Consider the following 26416-nt stretch of genomic DNA (forward strand, 5'->3'; position numbering starts at 1 on the left):
GAACCACTGCTTTAAAGTAACTCTTGTGAAACAAATAAACTGCACCACATTTTTTTTAAAGCATTTAGTCATTAGCTCAGCAATAGATCAGTCCAAGGCAGGGGTAGGGAACCTTTGGCTCTAGAGCCAGATGTGGCTCTTTTGATGACTGCATCTGGCTTTCAGATAAATCTTAGCTGACATTGCTTAACACGATAAGTAATGAATAATTCCGCTGGTAATCACAGTGTTAAAAATAGTGTTCAAAATATAAAACATTCTCATGCATTTTAATCACACACCTGTTCAAGAAGTCGCATTAATGGTAAGAAGTATTTTATTTATTATTGGTTAGTTTCAGAATAACAATGTTATTAAAAAGAATAAGAGACTTATTATACTCTAAAAATGTTGGTCTTACTTAAAAATGCACGCATCTAGTTGTATTCAGTGTTAAAAAATATTATATGGCTCTCACGGAAATACATTTTAAATATTTGGCTTTCATGGCTCTCTCAGCCAAAAAGGTTCCCGACCCCTGGTCCAAGGCATACATAAGTGTAGCGGACAGTAGGGGGCTCCCTTCCCAAAATAGGTAAATTGCTTGCAGCCTTGTGGCGGGAGTGGCCCTTTAAATATCCCCGGTGCCTGGCTATCAGTCTGGACTGCTGCTGGCGGGTGACAGGTGTGATTTTAAGCTCACTCTTGATTTTAACATTTTAATCTTTTTAACATATCTTTCTGGCTTCCGTGCTGTCTTAGGACTTCGGTGGCAGCTATTTCCTCTTGTTCTATCGCAATTATAAGGTAGGACAGGCATTTTGATATTGTGTTTATTCTTTGTGTATTTGGGTTTTAACGGCAGTTTTCTGTTTATTGCAGATTTTAGCCTGCTATTGTTTTCTTCAGTTTGTTTTAGGGTTTTATTTTGTTTGAAGTTGTTTACTTTGTTTTGTATCTTTTATAAACCCACATACAATATGTAACATCTTTTAAAAGCACTCTCTGCCTATGTTTATAAACTTGTGTCCTTTTTGGTTGTACAATTGTCGTAGTTATGTTGGTTATCTTTAAGTTTAGTCCCTCTGGTTACATAAATCAGATGATATAGTCTCCAGCTTCACCATGACCTTAAACAGGATAAGCAGTAATAAGAAGGAACAATGTTTTTTTTTTAAATGAAATTGTGTCTTTTCCCGATAGAAACATTACATCTCCAATGATGCTGGGATGGGTAAAGTGTAAACTTGATTACCATTCTGTACATTGGATTTAACAGAACAGTGCATTTTGCTAATATTGTATTTCACCCAGCAGTTGTGCTTCATGATTGCGGCCCTGCATGTTGGTAAGATCCTTTTTAAGTAATGCAACTTTAATCAACACAATTGTGTCTACAGTATTATCCTACACATGCTGATGAAGAATTAATGAAATTGTGCCTTTTAACTTTGACCATCTTCAACCGATTTATTTGTATGGCATCTTTTGACTATAAATGTAAAAAATGGATGTCAAACGGTTTTGTACTTTAACTCTGAGTTCCCAGGGTCATGTGACCATCCCAGGATATGGCGTATTTAATCAATTTATTTGCAAACAGACTTTTTAAAGCCATATGACAATTTAAATTCTTATCTTGGGATCAAATATTACAACTAAACTAAGTCGCTCAATACATTTAATTATTTCTGAATTAATCTAATTTCATTCAATTAAAAGTACATTAAGCTTAAAAAAAAAAAGTTGAAACATTTCAAATACATCTATTTACACTGAACAATAACATGTGTATCATATTTGACATTATTTGGTGATATTTTAGAGAAAATATCACAAATGTGTTCTACTTGGTCTGTTAGATCATCCTGTCAATTTCTTGTATTCTGATATTAATCTTTAATTTTTTTTTAGGAAATGTGCAAGCCATGACACCCGGCAGCCATTCTTGTAAGCCACATTTTGTTTGTTCTACATATGAAATGTCAAATTTAAAAAGCTTTAAGTCCGCTAGCCAGGTTAGACTTTCAAAAAGATACTTGTCTAAATTCATGTCTTTAAACAATTAAAGAATAAATATTTGCTTTCTGAAGTATTGGATCAGGGATGTCCAAAGTGTGGCCGGAACCATTATCTGCCCAAGGCCTACATTTTATTGTCCCATGGTCGTCTAGTGGTTAGCATGTCGCCCACACAATCAGGAAGTCGGGGAGATCTGGGTTAGAATCTGTTTGAACATTGCTGTGGAGTTTGCATGTTCTCCTCGTGTGGGTGGGGTGGGGCCCCTCCACACATCAACTCCCCCCCCCTCCCCTTCGTGTGTCGGTTGAGGTGGGTGGGGTTTGGTGGTAGCTGGGGTGTATATTGCAGCCCGGAAGAGTTAGGGCTGCATGGGATTCTGGGTGTTTGTTCTGTTAAGTTTATGTTGTGTTACGGTGCAGATGTTCTCCCAAAATGTGTTTGTCATTATTGTTTGGTTGTGGTTCAGTGTGGCGCATATTAGTAATAGTGTTAAAGTTGTTTAATACGGCCACCGTCAGTGTAACCTGTGTGGCTGTTGATCAAGTATGCCTTGCTGTCACTTGCGTGTGGAAGCAGCATACAACACGTGGCTGGGCTGGCACGCTGTTTGTACAGGTTGTAGAGGGCGTTAAATGCTGTGCCATCACGGCACGCCCTTATTATTGTTGTTTGGGTAAAAATCAGCAGATGTACGAGAGAATAGTTGCCCGGAAAATCTGGAGTCTCCCGGAAAAATTGGGAAGGGTTGGCAAGTATGACGCTGTCAAGCAGCATTTACATAAAACTCGCGGGCCGCACTAACATAAAATTTTCATATTAAGGTGCGGACCGTGTGTCTGAGACCCCTGGTTTATACATAGCACAAAGCAAAAAAAAACTTTGTATGCAGTGTTATTTCATTTTAAATTTCAAAAGAGTTTTGTGGCTCCCGTAGTTTTCTTTAATTTGTGAAACTGGTCAAAAATCCTTTAAAGGGTCTTGATTTTTTTTTCTACATTTGAAACACTTCCTTGTGGTCTTCGTGACATGTAACGATGGTAATTTAGTCAACTTTGCATTGACTTTGTTCAACACAATCTTCAAGCTGACTTGAGTGAATTGTTCTGTATAGCCCCCTGTATTAGATCTTGATAAACAATACACTTTTTTCATATTGAAATATGATCTATTCAAGTTAGCATTCCAGCCCAATGTTTGATATCAACAATTCTCTTATTTTCATGAAAAGTTCACACGTAGAATTGATGCTCAAAATACAGTAAATGATATACTGTGTGGCTGATCCAAGCTTGAGCAGAGTATTGTCTTAAGTAGAGATGTCCGATAATATTGGCCGGCCGATAAATGCGTTAAAATGTAATATCGGAAATTATTGGAATCGTTTTTTTTATCGTATCGGTTTTTTTTTTTTTTTTTTTTTTTTATAAAATAAACATAAAAAAACACAAGATACACTTACAATTAGTGCACCAACCCCAAAAAACCTCCTTCCCCCATTCACACAAGGGTTGTTTCTTTCTGTTAATATTCTGGTTCCTACATTATGTCAATATATATCAATAGTCTGCAAGGGATACAGTCCGTAAGCACACATGATTGTGCGTGCTGCTGGTCCACTAATAGTACTAACTTTTAACAGTTAATTTTACTAATTTTCATTACTAGTTTCTATGTAACTGTTTTTATATTTTACTTTCTTTTTTTATTCAAGAAAATGTTTTTTTTTTTAAAGTACCTTATCTTCACCATACCTGGTTGTCCAAATTAGGCATAATGTGTTAATTCCACGACTGTATAAATCGGTATTGGTAATTAGAGTTGGACAATATCGGATATCGGCAAAAAGCCATTATCGGACCTCCCTGGTCTTAAGGTAACAAAATTAGAAGCGCAGTCTATTCAGCGTGTCTGTCTGCAGAATGATTATCAGAACGCCCACAGTACTGTAAGGAGAAAATGCGAATATAACAGTATGATTTATCAAAACTGAAACTGGTCTGAGGCAGCTGTTTTGTCTGTCTTTAAAGGACATACAAACTGGTAGTTGCGCAGTAATGGCTGAGAAAGGAGGCGATCGTTCAACTCTGCCCTACATATGGACTGTAAAAAAAGACCTATTCTGCAATATATTTGTATGCTTCATAATGACTTAAGGGGCTGATTATAACAATTGATGTTTTGGTGGGTATTTTTTACTTATTCTCATTTAGGAAAGGTTTCCTTTTTATGAACAAAGCTTTGCAAGATGCATTTTTTTGCACATGAATGTGCTGTGCTGTTGTGGTGATCCACCACCTCTCTGTAGAGCGTGCTAAAAAGTTTGTTTAGATTGCGATTCAATATTGCAGAAAAGGTGGTACAGATTAGAGTTGTGTTTTTTGTTGAACTTTACAGTACGGCGCTGGTAGGAGAGCATAGCATGACTGTTTCCATGGGCACATGTGCATGGCAGGTAGTGCATGCATCATCCTTATTTATAGGGCAGTATGTGCCACTTTTGCACTTGCTATTAATTGATCATGCGGTGTTAGTCGAAACACACCTACTATTAGTACACACCATTTTAGTTTGTGCATGCTATTTGGATCTAAGATTAGGCCCTATGTTCACAGTGGTGCTAATGGAAAATCACACTTAAGGAACTGATCATTAAGCATCATTTGCTTATCTAAAAAAAAAAAGAGCTGTTAGAAAGAAATCCAGAGGTGGGACCAAGTCATTGTTTTGCAAGTCACAAGTAAGTCTCAAGTCTTTGCCCTCAAGTCCGAGTCAAGTCCCGAGTCAAGACAGGCAAGCCCCGAGTCAAGTCCAAAGTCAAGACTGGAAAGTCTCAAGTCAAGTCCTAAGTCCTGCATTTTGAGTTTCGAGTCCTTTCAAGTCCTTTTAACCACAGACTAATATATTAACACAGATTGTGTATGCTTTTCAAACGCTGTATTTATTTATTAAAACAAGTGCATTTTAAATTGCAGGAAAGAAAATTGTGCTGACATTGCACTTTATAATAGCACTATTAACCAGTCATTTTAAACATTAACTCATTCCTTTACAGAACAAACACATTGAAAAATAAAGTGCAAATGTACTTATTTGTACAAAAGTGTTAACATTGAAAAAACATGACATATACGTGAACATAACAAAAAAGTTGTACTTTTTATATGTCAGGGCCCTATGCTGCATTGCATTTGCAAAAGACCAAATTAGCCAAGAGTCTGTCAGTCATTTGTGCACGATGGGGGCGTAGTATGATGCCACCATGGCTGAAAACTCGCTCCACTGGAGCACTGGAGGCAGGCACTGCCAAGACTCTCATGGTCACTCGGAACAGTGAAGGAAGAGTCTTCATGTTCAATTCCCAGAACAAAAGGGGGGAGAGAGTTGTTTTGGGTTGGTGCACTACTTGTGAGTGTATCTTGTGTTTTTTATGTTGATTTAATTAAAAAAAGAAAAAGAAAAAAAAATTATTTCTTGTGCGGCCCGATACCAATCGATCCACGGACCAGTACCGGGCCGCGGCCCGGTGGTTGGGGACCACTGAGGTAAACAACCAACAGTATGTCAGAAAGCTAGCTAAAACGGTACACATATTCATAATATAGTATACATTTTAACTGACATTTATTTTACTATTTTTGTCTTTTTTTAGGTGGCTAAAATACGCGGTGCTGCTGACCGCCGTCTAACGTTACGTGTGATATATTGACTAACGTAACCCTGCTTAAAAAAAAATCACTGAACAAAAAGTATGAATAAGGTAGTGAACTGCAACAGATTCCCGTGTTTGCAATAACGTTATAACGTTAGCAGTGAGTTTACAGCCTCACTGATTTAACTACACAGCAAATAAAAGTCACGTTACTTAGCCAATAAACGTTATCTTACATTCAAAACTTACCGTTCTTTGTGCAACTTCAAATGCCGGACGAAGTTGGAAGTTGTTGCCTCTCCATCAGTAATTTTCGAACTGCATGTGTTGCATACTGCAAACCGTTTTGTGTTGACCACCTCGTAATTTTTATACCCAAACGAAATTATTTTAGGTATCATTTTTTGTTCACTGGCGTGTGGTTTGGACATGTCTTCTTCGTTGGTTGTCCTGCAATTTGATTGGATGAATGCTGTGTGATGAAAACAAAGTAGATCTAATTTGATTGGCTGTTGTACTGACAGCACACCAGCTGACACACGCAACGCTGATAGACAAGTACACAATGAAAAATACGGAGCGCTCCCGAATAACTTTTTCATCTTTGGGTTTTGGGGAAAGTAGCAAGTCAATTCAAAAGGCTCAAGTCCAAGTGAAGTCACAAGTCATTGATGTTAAAGTCTAAGTCGAGTTGCAAGTCTTTTTACATTTTGTCAAGTCGAGTCTAAAGTCATCAAATTCATGACTCGAGTCTGACTCGAGTCCAAGTCATGTGACTCGAGTCCACACCTCTGGCAACTCGTGTATACAATTGTATCCACCAGTCCCCGAGTGTCATTAACATTCTTTAATCAAATGTCTTTCAGATTTGTTCAACTGCTTTATTAAAGTAATTGGTCTTCTGTTCCCTGACATGCAAAAAAAACACCCTATTCCTCCTGGACTTTAGCTTCAGAGTGTTGGACTAAGTGGTTTGACCGCGACAACCCTAGTGGGAAAGGAGACTTTGAGATTCTGAGTAAGCTGCGCCGTGAACACCCAACAAGCATCTGTCAAGTGCCACTCCAAATTGACGTTGAGACGACCTCTGGAGGCAGTGTGTCTTCAACGAGCGATAAGATCCATATGTAAGTACTTTGGCTTAGAAGTGCTTACATTTTTGAGATATCAGCCATTTTGCTGTTTTGTTTTTTTTTTGCTTTAGGTTGCAAGCAAAAATTGGTTACGAGCCTGCTTCAAATACAATAATTGTTTTAATTTGAATTATTCATCTTTTAGGAGTGGGTGCTAAGGCATTGGTGATGTAAATATTGTATAGGAATATTAAAAAGTTCAATATTCTGTTTTCCATCCACACCCAAAACATTTTTGTAAGTCCTACCACTATTTTGCTTAGCGAATGCCAGTGAAACCTGTAAGTGCCACCAAACATCTGGTCTGACTCAGCATTAGGTGATAAGATCCGTAGCAAGCATTAGACAAAACTTTTTTTCAACCATGGTTCCGACTGAAGTGAGTGCTGAGCATGTATAGTTTACATAGAAAATGTCCAGCACAATAGTTGCTGAACTAAAGAAGGAAATTAACAAAAAGAATGCAAAGCAGTATTAACCTAGCAAGTCCCCAATCGGCACCATACAGACACTGGAGTCGTCGATGAGCCACAAACACTAGCCAAGGGTGTATAAAATTTATTTTTAAACAATATTTTTCCATTAAAATATGAAGCTGATGGTGTTGGACAAAGAAGCAGCTCGTGTGAAATACCATAGAGGTCTGCTCTTCTAAATGTACATTATATTTGATTAAACTACTGTAGTTTGGAATACATTCTATTGAATTAATTTTGACAATATTTAAGGGGTAAATTGTTAACTACTGTGTATATGCGAGTGTGTGGACAGCCCTGTACTTGCATGCATGCATACATACAGTAGGGAAGGGACTCATATGGCACCATTACTGGGTGGCTCTCTTGTGAGGAAATTGGGGGGGTTTAATCATTTTGCAATGCAGTCTGCTGAAAATGATGGAAAGCACCACTCTACAAAGCAACTGACGCTGTTGTGTAAGTTGAAAATGCCACAAAACACATTTTAAGATATTCAACACTCTGTAGAGTGTTGAATATCTTAAAGGCAAGCTACTCTTTAAATGACCAAGTTGAGGTGATCTACCTCATATATATATATATATATATACACACACTTGTGGTCAAAAGTTAACATACACTTGCAAAGAACATAATGTCATGGCTCTTGAGTTTCCAATAATTTCTACAACTTATTTTTTGTGAGTGATTGGAGCACATACTTGTTCGTCACAAAACATTCATGAAGTTTTTTTTTTAATGAATTTATTATGGGTCTACTGGAGGTAGGGTCTTGGTCGCAGTTGGGTGTTCCAACAGGACTGACCCCAAACACACGTCAAAAGTGGTAAAGGAATGGCTAAATCAGGCTAGAATTAAGGTTTTAGAATGGCCTTCCCAAAGTCCTGACTTAAATGTGTGGACAATGCTGAAGAAACAAGTCAATGTCAGAAAAACAACAAATTTAGCTGAGCTAGACCGATTTTGTCAAGAGTGGTCAAAAATTCAACCAGAACCTTGCCCGTAACTTGTGGATGGCTACCAAAAGCGCCTTATTGCAGTGAAATTTAACAAGGGACATGTAACCAAATATTAATATTGCTTTTGACCCAGCAGATTTGGTCACATTTTCAGTAGCCCATAATAAATTCATAAAAGAACCAAACTTCATGAATGTTTTTGTGACCAACAAGTATGTGCTCCAATCACTCTATCACAAAAAATAAGAGTTGTAGAAATGATTGGAAACTGAAGACAGCCATGACATTGTACGGTTGAAGTAAAAACTTTATCACTTTCCGGACGGTCTTTTTTTTTCCTCCACACTGAGCTGGCAGCAGCCAGCATCATTTCATAAGACCCTCAAGTGCCGCGAAGGTCAATCTAGTGAAGATTTATAATCACTAATTTTTAGGTATATTTTTTTTTTTTTTTTTTTTTTCAATGCCTGGCTGGCGGTCGAATGACACACCCTGCGCGATCGAGGTAATGGGCACCCCTGCCCTACAGCCATCTGGTGACTAAAGTTAATAGTGCATTCCCTCAATTCGTCACATTTCATGTGTCAGGTAAACCACAACAAATGGGCCATTTGAATCCTCTTCCTACTGTACACATGCATAAGTAATGCTTGAATGTTACCACAATTTACTCCATCGTTTGTTGTGGCCAATTAAAGACTTCTCAGCCGCTCATTTCCCACATTTCTGCAACTGAAAACAAATTTTGCTTTGAAGAAACTGCCGAAGAATTTAGAAATCCTTTATTCCCCACCCGATTCTTTGTCTCTGGCCTAAGTCACAAATGAAGTCAAAACAGGCTAGTTTTGGTTATGCCAAAAAACGATTTATGTTGACATGAGTCAGCTAATCTGGGCAACGTCAAATCAAACGGGTTCCACTGTATTGCAAACAGTAACTATTTATTGAAATCTGCCACCTATTTAGTTACATTTTGTAATGAAAGTTGTCACAACTGTGGTTGAATCATTTGAAGTGCACCTGGATTGGTTCTCTCTGCAGATCGGACATAACCACAGGATTCATCTGTAAAAATGCACAACAGAAAAAAGGCTGGTGCTCTGATTACCGTGTTCGATTTAAGTGCCCCCTCAAGTTCTGCCCTCCAGGTAATCATGTGCACTTTTAATAAGTAGTATCCTGATTTAGAGTGTACCTTCCAAAGTCATCTGGGATAGGCCCCAGCTCTTCAAGCACCTAACTTAACCTAGTGACATTAGTGCATCTACTACAACAAATGGTGGGCAGTATCAGGCGCAAACTATGTAACTGGATGCATGATTGACCGAAATAATGTCCCACCCTTCTAGTGATTACAGAATGTTGGACCCCGTGGTTCGATCGAGACGACCCATCTGGAGCTGGAGACTTTGAGACTCTTGCTCATCTTTCCAATAAATATAAGAAGCAGATCTGTGATCATCCCATTCACATTGAGGTCCAAACAAGATCTGGGGAAAGTCTGACTTCAACGGGGGATGTGATTTATGCGTAAGTATTTTTCTTTAGTTTTAAACAGCCTTTTTCTTTAGCGACATAGCTGCCTGATTTAGTGCAACTTATTCAACATTAAGGTTGGGCATTGATAAAAAAGATACATGCACCCCGTGGAGCCGCACACCAAAGTCAATCCTCCATTGCAGCATATAAACTGCTGTTCTTGCATGGATTATCCTTGGAGGACTATAGAACGAGGCTAAACATGTTACACACACTGGACGAGCAAGCAGAAATTGACAAGCTAATCACTAAAATAGCATTAAACAAAAGAAATAAGTGCTTGGTAACATTTAAAGGTGCCATATGTAGTAATGTGGCCAGAAATGGTATTGCAATCACGGTAAAAATTATGTAGTCCCCTCCCACTCTCCCTGACTGAGGTTGCCAGATACGCAGCCAAATCCTACTCCAAGGAACTTTAAATGGCAATCGACGAGTCCTACGCTGTAGGTTGCTCTTGTTTATGCTACTTGCAAGATGGTTTACTAAGTAATTATTATGCCACATTTTACCGATGTCAATTAACCAAATGTATTTAAAGTTAGGCAGCAATATTTTAGTCGGGAGTTGGGACAGATTGTTGGCATTACCCTGCTAAAATATCTAGTTTGACTGCACGGACCACCATCAAAATATGATATACTATATTATATATCGCATAGGCCTACTTTGATGGCAAGCCAAGGCCAACAGTAAAATTACCGCCACATTTCGTTCAGCATAACTCCATCTTGCATCCAACCCGATGCACTGCTTTCTCTTCCATGGACAAACTGAAGAATTTAAATCAGAGCCAATACTAGGAAATAATTCAAATTATTTAATTGATATTGCTGCACAGCCATCCTGTTTGTCTGATCTTAGAATTGTAATCAAACTTGATTCATTCAGTTGTCTTAAAATTGTAAGTATTTTCATCAGCATTGGTATGAGCAATACTGCCCCTGTAACTACTCTGGAGTGGATTGATATTCAAATGTGTCTTATCACCTAAAACTATTGTAAAGTATTAATACCACAGAATAAGTGTTTATTCCATTTCAACAGAAGTGCAGCTGTTACAATGAAGTAACCAGATATTAACAGTAAACTAGCAAGTAGATGAGTAATTTTTAACAAAATACCGCCAAAGACATGCACCTGGGGATAGGTTGATTGGCAACACTAAATTGGCCTTAGTGTGTGAATGTGAGTGTGAATGTTGTCTGTCTGTGTTGGCCCTGTGATGAGGTGGCGACTTGTCCAGGGTGTATCCCGCCTTCCGCCCGAATGCAGCTGAGAGGCTCCAGCGACCCCAAAAGGGACAAGCGGTAGAAAATGGATGGATAACCAGAACTGAGACAATAGGTAACTGCATACGTCAGCAGCTAAATTAGGAGTCTTTGTAACCTGTTTTGAAATGGTTCTATTCTCCATTTTATACCAAATATATTGTTTTTGCAGGAGGCTGCAATATACAGTATATCACAATAGCTTTCAGGCCAAATTGCCCATCCCTTTACAAGAACTGTTTTTAATCTGAATAACTTGCATAATTTGTCTCCTTTAACCACTTCAGCACAATACCAGTGTCGATGTCCCACAATGTTCTCACTGAACTGTTTGCTTGCAGAGCTGATTCTACCACTGGATTTATCTGTAAAAATTCCAACCAGAAGAAAGGAATGTGTTCGGATTACCGTGTACGGTTCCTGTGTCCTCTTGATCACTGCCACCCAAACGGTAAGACGGAAGCATTCCTAAAAAAAAACATGCTAATAAACTGATACCAATGAAATGATTCAAAATGACTTCTCCCACTTTGACAGTGTGCTTCACCAAATGGTTTAATCGTGACCGTCCAAGTGGCAAAGGGGACTTTGAGATCCTGAGCAAACTTTGGCCAAAGTATTCAAAAGTCCTCTGCAAGCGGCCTATCACCTTAGAAGTGGTCACTGCTAAGGCAGAAAAGCTATTTGCCTTAAACGGACAGATAGCTTACAGGTGCGCATGTTTTTTATTATACTGATTAATTTACTGCAAGGGAAATTCTGTTCATTTTACTGCACACCACAGTGAACAGAGTACACTCATGCAGGGATCCAAGACAGTTTGACATTATTTGTAACAAAATTTTGGTACAGTCACTTTTCCGAGTGGATTCCAGAGATGTGATGTGTTATTGTCAGAGGTGGGTAGAGTAGCCAGAAATTGTACTCAAGTAAGAGTACTGTTACTTTAGAGATTTATTACTCAAGTAAAAGTAAGGAGTAGTCACCCAAATATTTAATTGAGAAAAAGTATGTTGTGAAAAAACTACTCAAGTACTGAGTAACTGATGAGTAACATATATACACACACACACACATATGTATGTATATATATATATATATATATATATATATATATATACATACATTGATATATACAGTATATAATTTATATTTATTTATTTTGCCGTTTTTGTTTACATGTTAAAGGTGTTTTAATGAATATACATGCATGTTTAACACATATAGATTCCTTTCTTTCATGAAGACAAGAATATAAGTTGGTGTATTACCTGATTCTGATGACTTGCATTGATTGTAATCAGACAGTAGTGCTGGTAACGTCCACGTTTTCAAATGGAGGAGAAAAAAAGTTCCTCCTTTCTGTCTAATACCACATGAAAGTGGTTGGTTTTTGGCTTCTTATTCGTCCAGCTTCCATATTCGTTTTTATACACTTTACAAGAAATACATTGGCGGCAAACTCCGTAGCTTGCTAGCTTGTTTGCGCTGGCTTTCGGAGACTCTTTTTTTGAAAGCGCAGGCGCGATGGAGCGGCACTTCTATTGTGAAGACAAGAACTGTGCAGTCAGTCTTAGGCTTTTGACGGGATGTACGGTTGAAACAAAAAAGGGTATTTTTTCCTTCACACTTTTGATTGATTGATTGGAACTTTTATTAGTAGATAGTACAGTACATATTCCGTACAATTGACCACTAAATGGTAACACCCAATACGTTTTTCAACTTGTTTAAGTCAGGTCATGTGACCACCTGGCTCTGTTTGATTGGTCCAACGTCACCGGTGACTGCATCTGATTGGTGGAACGGAGTGAACGTCACCAGTGACTGTATTTGTTGAAACACTATGGAGGTCTGTCTGACAAACCAAAACAAACAAAGCGTGCATTAACAGATTGATAAAAATTAGTAGCGAGTAGCGAGCTGAATGTAGATAAAAGTAGCGGAGTAAAAGTAGCGTTTCTTCTCTATAAATATACTCAAGTAAAAGTAAAAGTATGTTGCATTAAAACTACTCTTAGAAGTACAATTTATCCCAAAAGTTACTCAAGTAGAAGTAACGGAGTAAATGTAGCGCGTTACTACCCACCTCTGGTTATTGTGCACTAAGTGAACACTTCTGCTATATGCAGGTCTAACATGTTTTTGGAATGGCTTTTACTTAAAGGGGAACATTATCACAATTTCAGAAGGGTTAAAACCATTAAAAATCAGTTCCCAATGGTTTATTTTATTTTAAGAAGTTTTTTTCAAAATGTTACCCATCACGCAATATCCCTAAAAAAAAAAAAAAGCTTCAAAGTGCCTGATTTTAACCATCGTTATATACACCCGTCCATTTTCCTGTGACGTCACATAGTGATGCCAACACAAACAAACATGGCGGAAAGAACAGCAAGCTATAGCGACATTAGCTCGGATTCAGACTCTGATTTCAGCGGCTTAAGCGATTCAACAGATTACGCATGTATTGACACGGATGGTTGTAGTGTGGAGGCAGGTAGCGAAAACGAAATTGAAGAAGAAACAAGCTATTGAGCCATATCGGTTTGAACCGTATGCAAGCGAAAACGACACGACAGCCAGCGACATGGGAGAAAGCGAGGACGAATTCGGTGATTGCCTTCTAACCAACGATTGGTATGTGTTTGTTTGGCATTAAAGGAAACTAAAAACTATGAACTAGGTTTACAGCATATGAAATACATTTGGCAACAACATGCACTTTGAGAGTGCAGACAGCCCAATTTTCATCAATTAATATATTCTGTAGACATACCCTCATCCGCTCTCTTTTCCTGAAAGCTGATCTGTCCAATTTTTGAGTTGATGTCAGCAGGCCAGGGAAGCTAGGGTCGATATTCTTCTCTTGATCATCTTCGCTGGCATAAGAGACGGTGTGAGCCAAGACATCCAGGGGGTTTAGCTCGCTCGTCTGCGGGAACAAACTGCCGCCATTGCTTGCCGTGCTACCGAGGTCCTTTGTCCCTGAATTGCTCACACACTCCGGCAGATTCAATGGGGGTCTAGCGGCAGATTTCTTTGACTTTATCGTTGGAAATGCATCTGCTTTGAGTGTCGCAGGATATCCACACATTCTTGCCATCTCTGTCGTAGCATAGCTTTCGTCTGTAAAGTGTGCGGAACAAACGTCCAATTTCTTGCCACTTTCGCATCTTTGGGCCACTGGTGCAACTTGAATCCGTCCCTGTTCGTGTTGTTACACCCTCCGACAACACACCGACGAGGCATGATGTCTCCAAGGTACAGAAAATAGTCGAAAAAACGGAAAATAACAGCTGATTTGACTGTGTTTGAGAAAATGGCGGATTGCTTCCCGATGTGACGTCACGTTGTGACGTCATCGCTCCGAGAGCGAATAATAGAAAGGCGTTTAATTCGCCAAAATTCACCCAATTAGAGTTCGGAAATCGGTTAAAAAAAATAGTCTTTTTTTTCTGCAACATCAAGGTATACAGTATATTGACGCTTACATAGGTCTGGTGATAATGTTCCCCTTTAAACAGAGTAACTCACAGTATTGTAAGATGGTAACTGGGAATCAATTGTAATAGTTCACCAAATACTTAGTGGGTTGTGTGTATTTTTATACTTCAGATGCTAGATCAGTCTTTTTCAAACTTTTTTTTTTCCACCAAGTGCCACCATAATGACAAACATTTAATGTACTAATATTAAAAATAAGGCAAATATTCAAGTATATTGTTGGTGTCCAACATTATACAGTTTGAACAGTAACAGTGTTTAGATATTGAGTACTTGGCGTACCACTAGATTGAGCCCATGTGCCACAACTGGTACACATACTACAGTTTGAGAATAACTGCTAGTTTATCAAGTATGTTAATGTTAAACTACCAAATTATTTAAAAAATCTAAGTTATAGTGATCGTAAGCGGGGGGGAAAAGTAAAGCTCAAATTCAACTTTCAAACTGCATTGCAACATTAGATCGGGATCAAGTTATGTAGAATTTTTACTCATCAGTGCTCATGTGACGTAACAATGACCATGCAACATTTTTGGTCCCAGACTTATAGGGACATGTCCTGACACGTTTGTCACCTCAAACTGTTAAACTCTACCCACGTTTTGTTGAACAGCATTAATTATAAGTCACAGCTAAATGTTAGTGTTGGTCTCACTTGCGCAAATCTCAATTGCATTGGTAAAGTGAGCCTCAATGAGTTAGTCTTCACTCTAAAGCAGGCCTGGGCAATTATTTTGACTGGGGGGGGGGGGGGCACATTTAGAGAAAAAAATGTGTCTGGGGGTCAGTATATCTATTTTTAGGAACACTAATACAAAACCTCACAATGTCTGAATGCTAAAAACGTTATGACAGACCGCCTTAAACGTAATGGAATTTTACATTTTTCTATGAACGATAAAACACTGAATATTGACAAAATATGAATTTCACACCCCCTTTCGATCGACATATTTTGCAACAAACAGTGAAATATGAACGCGAAGGGTACAAAAGAAACCCACCTACAATTTGATATATCTCATTTTTGCTGAAATCCCCCCAGGGATCAAAGTACTTTCTATTCTATATCACTAAGCTTTAGACCTTTGTTGTAAAAAATATCCTTCCGTTTCTGTGGAAACGCTTCCCGCCCACACTGCTGGTGCTCGTCTGAGCAGCTGTGACGTAGATGACCATAGTAACTAATTAGATGACCATAGTAACTAGATGACCAAAGTAACTGGTATATCATCCATAAGCACAGATTCCAATCATTGAAATACTTTGTATAGTTGAAGACTTACGGCCATTAGAAAACATGACTGCACATCATAATGGCAGCTACACTTTCCATCTTAAAGATCTAAGAAAATTATTTGGGAATGTCCGGCGGGCCAGATTGAAAAGCTCAACGGGCCGCATGTGGCCCCCAGGCCTTAATTTGCCCAGGTCTGCTCTAAAGCAAGAGCCCATAAGTCAATGAGTCCCTGCAGTCAAAGAGTTCACATGGGAGGGGGGAAAAGTCGAAGGAAAACAATTAAATGAAGAGGGAGACGAGTGCCAACGATGATGCAAATTTTTGTCAATGTTTTAGCTAACTAAAATTATGATTCAAATTGTTTTTTAAGATCGTCCTTAAGAATTTGACGTTTTTGTACAATCACGACAGCTTGAAGTTGCCCATTTGGAGACTTTCCCTTTACAATGTGCGATAACGAGAAATACTCGATATATTTTATCTTCAACTTGTATTTAAGATTGATACAAAATGTGAGTTGTGGATAGCAAAACTTATATAAGTTATAGCCCATCCATGTTTGAGGTGGTGACTAACATGTGACTACTTTTTCCCCCAGATATGACACGACCGAAGGCTTTATCTGTCGCAACAAAGACCAACATGGTGGATCTTGCTATGACTACAAAGTACGCTTTGGATGCCCGTGCAAATGAAATGTCACAAACCTCCTGAACACTTTCTTAAGAAATGTTTCTCTTTAAAAATGTATACTCCAGTTGAAGGAAAATTAAACTTTGTGAAACACAATCAAAATGTAGTTTTATTTCAATTCCCTGTAAAGCGTTAGTGTTTCATATCCAACATCATATTTCTGACTCAAAGTAACAGATTATACTGATGTAGGTTTGGGCAGAATGCTACACTAAGACTTAAGTAATGATTACATTACTAGTCAAAGCACACTTTTCCTTTATTTTTTAAAAGGTGCGTGTGTGTCTGTGCGCGTGTGTCATGGCAGACTTACTAATGGACAAAAAAGACGACTATTTTCGGACAACCTTATATTTTTGAAGCTAAATATATTGAGGATGAAGTACTGCTTACAGAAGTGAGCACAAAGAGGTTAAACGTTGGAGCAGACGGAAGCCGAGGGAGTGAGGAGAAAATCACTCAAAGCTGCAAATTTGGAATTTGGAGACAAATTATTTCGACATAAATGGCGTGCTTACCCAAAATCAACAGGAAACGTCCCCGGCAAGCTGGAACAGACAAACTCATGGAGTGAGTCACTTTAATGTCGATCATGATGCATGCAACACGTAATGTGTGTTAGTACAACTACAGTGCATACGCTGTCTGGCTAGCTCAGGTGTATCAATCAAAATATCGATACTTTTGATACTTTAGTTTAGATGTGTTCAAACTTTTTGCACCAAGGGCCGCATACTGAAAAGTATGCGGGGCCTTATTGATATTCTTTTATTAAAAAAAATAGAATAAAAAAATAAAAAAAACCGCTAAAAGTAGGTTGTCTGCTTTGTATTAGTGATTATGATCATTGGAACATTTCAGCTGTTTCCTCAGCAATTTTCTTTTTTTTTCTCTCCATGTAATGAATAAAAATAAATACACCGTTGTGGTTCTCTGAGCTAATGTCAAATTCTACCTGTACGGAAACAATGTTCAGTCATCCCAGGGCATTCACTCTCATCCAAGTAGCATTTCTAAAAGACTCCAACAAAAAACAAGCGTTAGAAACATTACCAACAAAAGATGCTCTTTATTGCTATTTACAACTGAATGGGCCGCAAACATGGGTGATTCTGACTATTTTGGGCGGTTATTGGTCGATCCACAGCGATCGTTCTGCCACCCAATACCTCAATGCTAACGAGGGGAAATTACACTTCCACTGTCATTGGCTTTGACAGTAGGATTGCTTGTTTGCATCTCAACAGTTTTTCTCACTAAGATAGGGCGGAACCATCCTTGCCCAGTCACACCCTCCTGGTATTGGAGTATAAGTATTTGTTGTTTTGGCACCAGCCGCTATACTAGATTTGACCAATCTAAGTATGAGCATGAACTGATGAAGCCTACTTACAGAGAGGCAAAATGTCTTCTAAGACAAACCAAACAGTCCAGTTGCTATCAAATGAATGATCTCGAAGGAGAACATCCATAGTAAGTAGATTTCATTTATAAAGCGCTTTTCACAGATAAAATCACAAAGCCCTGTACAAAACATGGGTGAAGTAAATGAATTTAATTTAAAACAGGGGCAACATAAGATACAGAGTGGATTAGAAATTATAGTTAAAAGGTACATTTACTAAAAAGAGAAGTTCTCAAATGTTTCTTAGACAGATCTAGACAATGTCCAGTTACATTCAAGTGTTTTATTATGGTGGTTGTAATTTTTCAAATAAATTTAAGTTGATATTTATTTTTTTAATTACCCAACTGAATTTTGTATATATTAAGCATATTGTATTTTCATTTCGAGAGCTTCTAATAATTCAAATCAGAGGTGTTTAAACTTTTTCAGCCTCCGCCCGCATACTAAAAAGTTAAGTACGGCGTGCCATTTTAGTTTTTTCGATTAGGGTCAGCCGTAACCACATAAACTAATATCTAGTACAGTTCTTATCACATATGCATGTACAGTTGATGGCAGTGTTGCATATTTAAGAGTGTCACAACATTGCTATGTTTACGGCAGACCAAAAAACGTGATTGCTGCTCTTGTGTTACCGTGCTGGGAGGAAGTTAATAAAAACCGCCTAAAATAAACTTGCATAAGAAACCAGGAACACTCCCTTGATCATTTTACACCGTGTCAGAAGTGTCCCGTGAGTCACAAAAATTAAAGACGGAAATATGCGACCACATGACGAAGTTAAATCCCCCAGCGAGTTTTGCCTAAACCGACGGAATGGTTAGACTGACGACAGCGCTTTGAGCGGTAACAGACTAGCGACTAAACTCAACCAAGAGGACGGAAACGTGCAGGTGAGCTGCCTGATTTATGCAATGGGCAACGAAGCAGACAATATATACAAACCCCGTTTCCATATGAGTTGGGAAATTGTGTTAGATGTAAATATAAACGGAATACAATGATTTGCAAATCATTTTCAACCAATATTCAATTGAATGCACTACAAAGACAAGATATTTGATGTTCAAACTCATACACTTTTTTTTTTTTTTTCAAATAACTTAGAATTTCATGGCTGCAACACGTGCCAAAGTAGTTGGGAAAGGGCATTTTCACCACTGTGTTACATGGCCTTTCATTTTAACAACACTCAGTAAACGTTTGGGAACTGAGGAGACACATTTTTTAAGCTTCTCAGGTGGAATTCTTTCCCATTCTTGCTTGATGTACAGCTTAAGTTGTTTAACAGTCCAGGGGTCTCCGTTGTGGTATTTTAGGCTTCATAATGCGCCACACATTTTCAATGGGAGACAGGTCTGGACTACAGGCAGGCCAGTCTAGTACCCGCACTCTTTTACTATGAAGCCACGTTGATGTAACATGTGGCCTGGCATTGTCTTGCTGAAATAAGCAGGGGCGTCCATGGTAACGTTGCTTGGATGGTAACATATGTTGCTCCAAAACCTGTATGTACCTTTCAGCATTAATGGCGCCTTCACAGATGTGTAAGTTACCCATGTCTTGGGCACTAATACAACATGTCTTGGGCACTAATATAACATTCCGGATGGTTCTTTTCCTCATTGGTCCGGAGGACACGACGTCCACAGTTTCCAAAAACAATTTGAAATGTGGACTCGTCAGACCACAGAACACTTTTCCACTTTGTATCAGTCCATCTTAGATGAGCTCAGGCCCAGCGAAGCCGACGGCGTTTCTGGGTGTTGTTGATAAACGGTTTTCGCCTTGCATAGGAGAGTTTTAACTTGCACTTAAAGATGTAGCGACCAACTGTAGTTACTGACAGTGGGTTTCTGAAGTGTTCCTGAGCCCATGTGGTGATATCCTTTACACACTGATGTCGCTTGTTGATGCAGTACAGCCTGAGGGATCGAAGGTCACGGGCTTAGCTGCTTACGTGCAGTGATTTCTCCAGATTCTCTGAACCCTTAGTGATATTACGGACCGTAGATGGTGAAATCCCTAAATTCCTTGCAATAGCTGGTTGAGAAAGGTTTTTCTTAAACTGTTCAACAATTTGCTCACACATTTGTTGACAAAGTGGTGACCCTCGCCCCATGCTTGTTTGTGAATGACTGAGCATTTCATGGAATCTACTTTTATACCCAATCATGGCACCCACCTGTTCCCAATTTGCCTGTTCACCTGTGGGATGTTCCAAATAAGTGTTTGATGAGCATTCCTCAACTTTATCAGTATTTATTGCCACCTTTCCCAACTTCTTTGTCACGTGTTGCTGGCATCAAATTCTAAAGTTAATGATTATTTGCAAAAAAAAATTTTTTTTTATCAATTTGAACATCAAATATGTTGTCTTTGTAGCATTTTCAACTTAATATGGGTTGAAAATGATTTGCAAATCATTGTATTCCGTTTATATTTACATCTAACACAATTTCCCAACTCATATGGAAACGGGGTTTGTATAAATCGTTCACCATTGTCGAAGACTGACATAGAAACCACTTTGACTGCGTGGTGAAAAAGTTTGACAAGTATTTTTTTTCCTAGGAGGAATATTATCCACAAGAGGGCATGTTTTCACCAGCGTGTCCAGCGGCCTGGAGATCCCTGTATGATCAGATATGTTCGGTGCCTCTCAGGATGAAAATATCCCTGACCGTATAATAATTGACAAGGATCTCTCGCGCAGGCTACAGCTAATGGCGGATTTAACTCATGCACTGACAATACAGACCGTCAGGCGGTCAGAGGAGGTTGCGGCACAAGTAAACCTGCAGGAAGACAAGATGGGATCAGTAAAGGAGGTGTGTTCTCAACAAAATAATTGGAAACAACAGGCATGACAAAAGACAAAACATGGGGGAATGAAAATAAATGTGGAAAATGCGAGAAAGCCCAGCAGGACCTTTGTAGCCTTCAAAGCTTTCTAAAACAACTTCAAAACCCTCAGCAACGTTTTTTATATAGATATATACTGTACCTATTTATCTATGCATGCATGCATACCATGATTATAACACACGCGTGTTGGATTCTGGATGTAGGTACACAAGTTGTTGGCAGAAGTGCGCTGCTATGGAAACCGATCAATGAGTGGAAGAAAAAAATTATTAAAATACAATATTGAACATGTTACATATTGTTAGGAACGTGTCTAGTTTTACTTTTACATACTTGCACTGTAATATTTATTACAGTGCAAGTAATGTAATAACAGACATGTTTAATATTGAATTTTAATAATTTTCTGGATTTTTTTTCCACGCATTGATCTGTTTCCATAGCAGCGCACGTCTGACTTCTGCCAACTTGTGTACCTCCATCCAGAATCAAAGACGCGTGTGTTGTAATCATGGCAGACTAACTAATGGACAACAAAGACGACTATTTTCGGACAACCTTATCTTTTTGAAGCTAAATATATTGAGGATGAACTACTGCTTACAGAAGTGAGCACAAAAGAGGTTAAACGTTGGAGCAGACGGAAGCCGAGGGAGTGAGGAGAAAATCACTCAAAGCTGCAAATGTGGCGTGCCAGAGAGGGAAAATGCCCTGCAAGTAAAGCTACATAACACAACTGCCATTAAATCTGACATTTGGTGTGTTGCAACAGGTCAGTGAATGAAGTCACAGAGACTGGACACACTGAACAGACATCCTATTTCTTAGGTTCAGTGTGCAGTGGAGACGAGAAAAAAGGTGGACTGTTCAGCTACAGGTGGATTCCATCCCAATGGAATTTAAAATTGACACACGAGCTGATGTCAATGTATTAAGTGAGAACGCATTCCACCATACTTGCCAACCTTGAGACCTCCGATTTCGGGAGGTGGGGAGGGGCATGGTTAAGAGGGGAGGAGTATATTTACAGCTAGAATTCACCAAGTCAAGTATTTCATATATATATATATATATATATATATATATATATATATATATATATAAATAAATAATGATAAATGGGTTGTACTTGTACAGCGCTTTTCTACCTTCAAGGTACTCAAAGCGCTTTGACACTACTTCCACATTTACCCATTCACACACACATTCACACACTGATGGAGGGAGCTGCCATGCAAGGCGCTAACCAGCACCCATCAGGAGCAAGGGTGAAGTGTCTTGCTCAGGACACAACGGACATGACGAGGTTGGTACTAGGTGGGGATTGAACCAGGGACCCTAGGGTCGCGTACGGCCACTCTTCCACTGCGCCAATATATATATATATATATATATATATATATATATATATATATATATATATATATATATATATATATATATATATATATATATATATATATATATATCAGTGACGTGCAGTGACTAGAGGCAGGTGAGGCAGGGCCTCACCTGCCATCATGGAAAGAAAAAAAATGTAAAAAGAAAAAAAAAAAAAAAAATTGTTATATGTATCCTGTGATTATACTATAAAGTTATTTTCCATTTAACTTCACCAGTTTTAGATTATTTTTATTAAATCGCTGAATTTTCACATTTGCCGTTCAAATACTGAGAAGAGACGGTGCGGTGAACAGCAGCCAGTTGAGGCACGTCACTCAGTGCCGCAACATGGATTGCGCAATGACTCGGCTAACTGCTGGCCTGCTGTGCAGTGAGACTGTATTGCTATATAAACTATATTATACATTTCCATAGTTTAGTTAGCTGAGGTATATAATGTACAGTGTATTTTGTCAACAACTGTATGTGTGTAAAGTATTTCTTGTGCTGAGCGATCATAAAACGGCTGCAAAAGACGCACTGGCTGAGGCTCGCCTCCTGCACCCCCGCCGTAGAATTGTTATATCAACTAAAGCCCACACTTAAACTTTCCACGTGCAAGATGTAATCTATTTAAAAAAAATATTTCATAAGAAGCCAAAAAGTGCAAAAACAATAATGTTGGTGTTGGAGGAGTTGTGAATGACTGCAGGGACACAACATTAGATACACCTGCAGACTGCAGGTGTACCTAATTCACAACTCCTCCAACACGAACATTATTGTTTTCGCACTTTTTGGCTTCTTATTAAATAACTTTTGTAACCTATTTTCATGGGCTTTCCTCTTTGTGATGTTAAGTTCCTGTTATGCGCTGTTATACAGTATATGCCTTGAGCTCTTATTTTGAAGGCGCTAAGAGCGGAAGTGATGTCACGTTGCGGAGGTTTTTGAAAGAAGGTAAATAAAGTGGTCCTCGTGTAAACTGGAGCCTCCGTGTTTGTTATTTTGTAGTTTCATACAGTATAGGCGACATTTATAAACCCTCGGTTACACTTTTTTAAATAGATTCAATCTTGCACGTGGAAAGTTTAAGTGAGGGCTTTAGTTGCGGCGCATGGACTTAATTTCTAAGTAAAGGTAAGACCATAATAACGTTTTTTTAAATTAAAAGTGCTTTTTTGTGTGCTACAGTTTGTATGTGTAAAGTTAAAGTTAAGATAAAGTACCAATGATTGTCACACACACACTAGGTGTAATGAAATGTGTCCTCTGCATTTGACCCATCCCCTGGTTCACCCCCTGGGAGGTGAGGGGAGCAGTGGGCAGCAGCGGCGCCATGCCTGGGAATCAACTTTGGTGATTTAACCCCCAATTCCAACCCTTGATGCTGAGTGCCAAGCAGGGAAGAATGCTGGTATGAGCTTTTAAGCATAACCCGTTAACTGCTGCCAATCAAATGGTGAATAAGATACTATTTAGGGTTCATATGTTTGTAAATCTGACTGTGATGAAGTCAGTGCCTCACCAGCCATCAACCTCACCGCACGTCACTGATATATATATATATATATATATATATATATATATATATATATATATATATATATTATATATATACATAAATAAAAGAAATACTTGAATTTCAGTGTTCATTTATTTACACATATACACACACATAACACTCATCTACTCATTGTTGAGTTAAGGGTTGAATTGTCCATCCTTGTTCTCTTCTCTGTCACTATTTTTCTAACCATGCTGAACACCCTCTCTGATGAAGCATTGCTGTGCGGCACGCCCAAAAGTGCTTTCATCAAATGCACTACAGTATAGTCTGGAATCTTCCATCTTTCCCTAGCATGGCCCAAAACCGGTCAATCTTTGCTTCCTGAGGAAGATCTTCACTGCCAAGCACTTGGTAGCAATGTTCCCTCTAATTGTTCATGTGTGTGAGCAAACACAAAAACTCCCTGAGCATTCAGTGGAGCACATGTGAAAAACATCACACGTGGCAATACCAGCAGCACACCTGTCTCAAACCAATCTTTTATAATAACACTCAAATGAGAGGAGTCATTTTCATGAGATTATTTAGTAATATTAGTGATTTGGCCCACTTCTAATGAAAATAAAAGAAATCTTGTTTTTCATAAGCTATGGATTAGTATTGTACAATATGTCTGGGTGGGGAACCTGCTTTGGAAATCATTTGTACCCCTTTCAGAGATCACATTTAGTTCCCCTTAAACATCCTCATGTTGCACAATGAAATGTAAGCATGGGATGAAGTGTGCATTCCTGTAACTTTCTCTAGTAACAGCATTCCATGATTAATATCAATAAATTAACATTAATAATAAATGACAGTAGAATAAGCACACGTATGACTGAGGAGTCATAGTGTAACTTTGTGTGGTGTTTGAGTTGTCCGACTTTTTGTGTGGCCATAAACGCACCAGTGGCTTAGTGCTATGCGTGTTGGTGACAGATGACAAGTTGCTTTTGTACGGCAGAAAATGACTAGTTTTTCGAGATAGAAGTTTTTTACTCATGTTTTTGGTGTGGTTATGGCCGAATATAAACAGTTTTGCTCAATAAAGTGATCGACATAATTCTTGTGATCGACATAATTCTTGTCCTCGAAGCATCTCGATAGACGTTATAATAATTGAACGGTGTTGACGAACACCGTTAGGGCCGCTTGTTGTCACTGTCACTCAGAGTTGCATTGCAAAATTATACAGAATAAATGTGTTTATTTTTGTTTAGAATTCAGATGGGATTTGATTTGGTGCGCGGCATAGATTTGCTGTGCGCAGAGGACGCTTGAGCAGTGCGCAATTGCGCAGGCGCGCAACTTAGAGGGAACTGTGGAAGTCTGGTTCCACCGGGTTCTTCTGACCACCAACCACGGACATGACAGCAGTGTTCAGGGTTTCGAACAAGGTTTTATTTTCAGTCTTTTCGTGCTTTTCAGCAAATGTCTTTCTCGTCTGTCTCGCTCTCGCTCGTGCTCCACCTCCTCTCTTCTTCCCGACTGCTGCTTTTAACAGAGCGACAGGTGATCAGACAAACACACTCAGCTGTGTCATCCACTCACCTGTCACTAATCTCGAAGCCGGTCCCGACACGTCCCGCCTCGCTGCAGGTCCACCGCCAGACTCAGGCCGGGACGCTGTCCGGCCGCGCCCCCCCCCAGTGAGGGAGCGGGAAAGGAAGTCGGCCACAGCCATCTGTGCCCCAATCACTCTGAAGTTGTAGGGTTGCAAAGCTAGATACCAACGGGTGATCCGCGCGTTGGCATCTTTCATGCGGTGGAGCCACTGGAGGGGTTTGTGGTCCGAGCAGAGGCTGAATGAGCGCCCCAGGAGGTAGTATCGGAGGGCCCCGACCGCCCACCTGATGGCGAGGCACTCCCTCTCCACTGTGCTGTACCTTGCCTCCCTTTCGGACAGCTTCCGGCTGATGTAGAGAATGGGTCGGTCGACGCCCTCCACCTGCTGGGACAAAACCGCTCCCAGTCCTCTGCCCGACGCGTCAGCCTGCAGACAAAACGGGAGAGAAAAATCAGGCATGTGCAGGACCGGCTCCTCGCAGAGGGCCTTCTTAACCCTCTCAAACGCCTGCTGGCACTGCTCCGTCCACTGGACCAGATCTGGAGCACCCTTTCGGGTGAGGTCAGTTATTGGGCTGGTAAGGTCCGCAAACCGGGGGATAAACCTCCGGTAGTAACCCGCCAGACCCAAAAACTGCCTCACCTCTTTTTTCGTCTTGGGGTTTGGGCAGGTCGTAATTGCCGCTGTTTTATCTACCTGCGGCCGCACCTGCCCTCCTCCCAAGTGGTACCCCAGATACTGTACTTCCCTCCGGCCAACTGCACACTTCGCCGGGTTGGCGGTGAGCCCTGCCTGTCTCAGGGACTCGAGCACTGCCCCCACCCGCCGCATGTGTTCATCCCAGCCGCTACTCTGGATGATGACATCATCCAGGTAGGCCGCAGCGTATGCAGCGTGGGGTCGCAGCACACGGTCCATGAGGCGCTGGAACGTGGCGGGCGCACCGAACAAGCCAAACGGAAGTGACACAAATTGGTACAAACCTTCCGGAGTGGAAAAGGCCGTTTTTTTCCCTGGACTCTGGTGACAAGGGAATCTGCCAGTAGCCCTTGGTTAAATCCAGTGTCGTGAAGAAACGAGCAGCGCCCAGCCGATCCAGGAGCTCGTCGACCCGAGGCATTGGGTACGCGTCAAAACGTGAAATTTCGTTCACCTTGCGGTAAT

General features: G+C 39.7%; 1 protein-coding gene across 2 annotated transcripts; it reads left to right on the forward strand.

Annotated features, from left to right (window-relative positions):
• The first annotated feature begins 647 nt into the window (after positions 1 to 647).
• Positions 648 to 16564, forward strand: LOC133572881 (cartilage intermediate layer protein 1-like). 2 transcript variants are annotated; one of them, XR_009810588.1, is made up of 11 exons: positions 648 to 786; positions 1183 to 1213; positions 1297 to 1327; positions 1894 to 1929; positions 6600 to 6777; positions 9263 to 9369; positions 9571 to 9751; positions 11007 to 11107; positions 11373 to 11482; positions 11569 to 11743; positions 16380 to 16526. XR_009810588.1 is itself a non-coding variant. In XM_061925947.1 (10 exons), the coding sequence occupies exons 2-10, from the start codon at positions 1199 to 1201 to the stop codon at positions 16474 to 16476; spliced, it is 930 nt and encodes a 309-aa protein (XP_061781931.1). In that variant the 5' UTR covers positions 648 to 786; positions 1183 to 1198; the 3' UTR covers positions 16477 to 16564. The 2 variants fall into 2 exon arrangements, 1 of the variants encoding a protein (XP_061781931.1); XM_061925947.1 differs by lacking the exon at positions 11007 to 11107 and having other exon boundaries at positions 16380 to 16564.
• Positions 16565 to 26416: the final 9852 nt, after the last annotated feature.

Source organism: Nerophis lumbriciformis, linkage group LG30 (genome assembly GCF_033978685.3).
Source record: "Nerophis lumbriciformis linkage group LG30, RoL_Nlum_v2.1, whole genome shotgun sequence".
Classification (NCBI taxonomy): Eukaryota; Metazoa; Chordata; class Actinopteri; order Syngnathiformes; family Syngnathidae; genus Nerophis; species Nerophis lumbriciformis.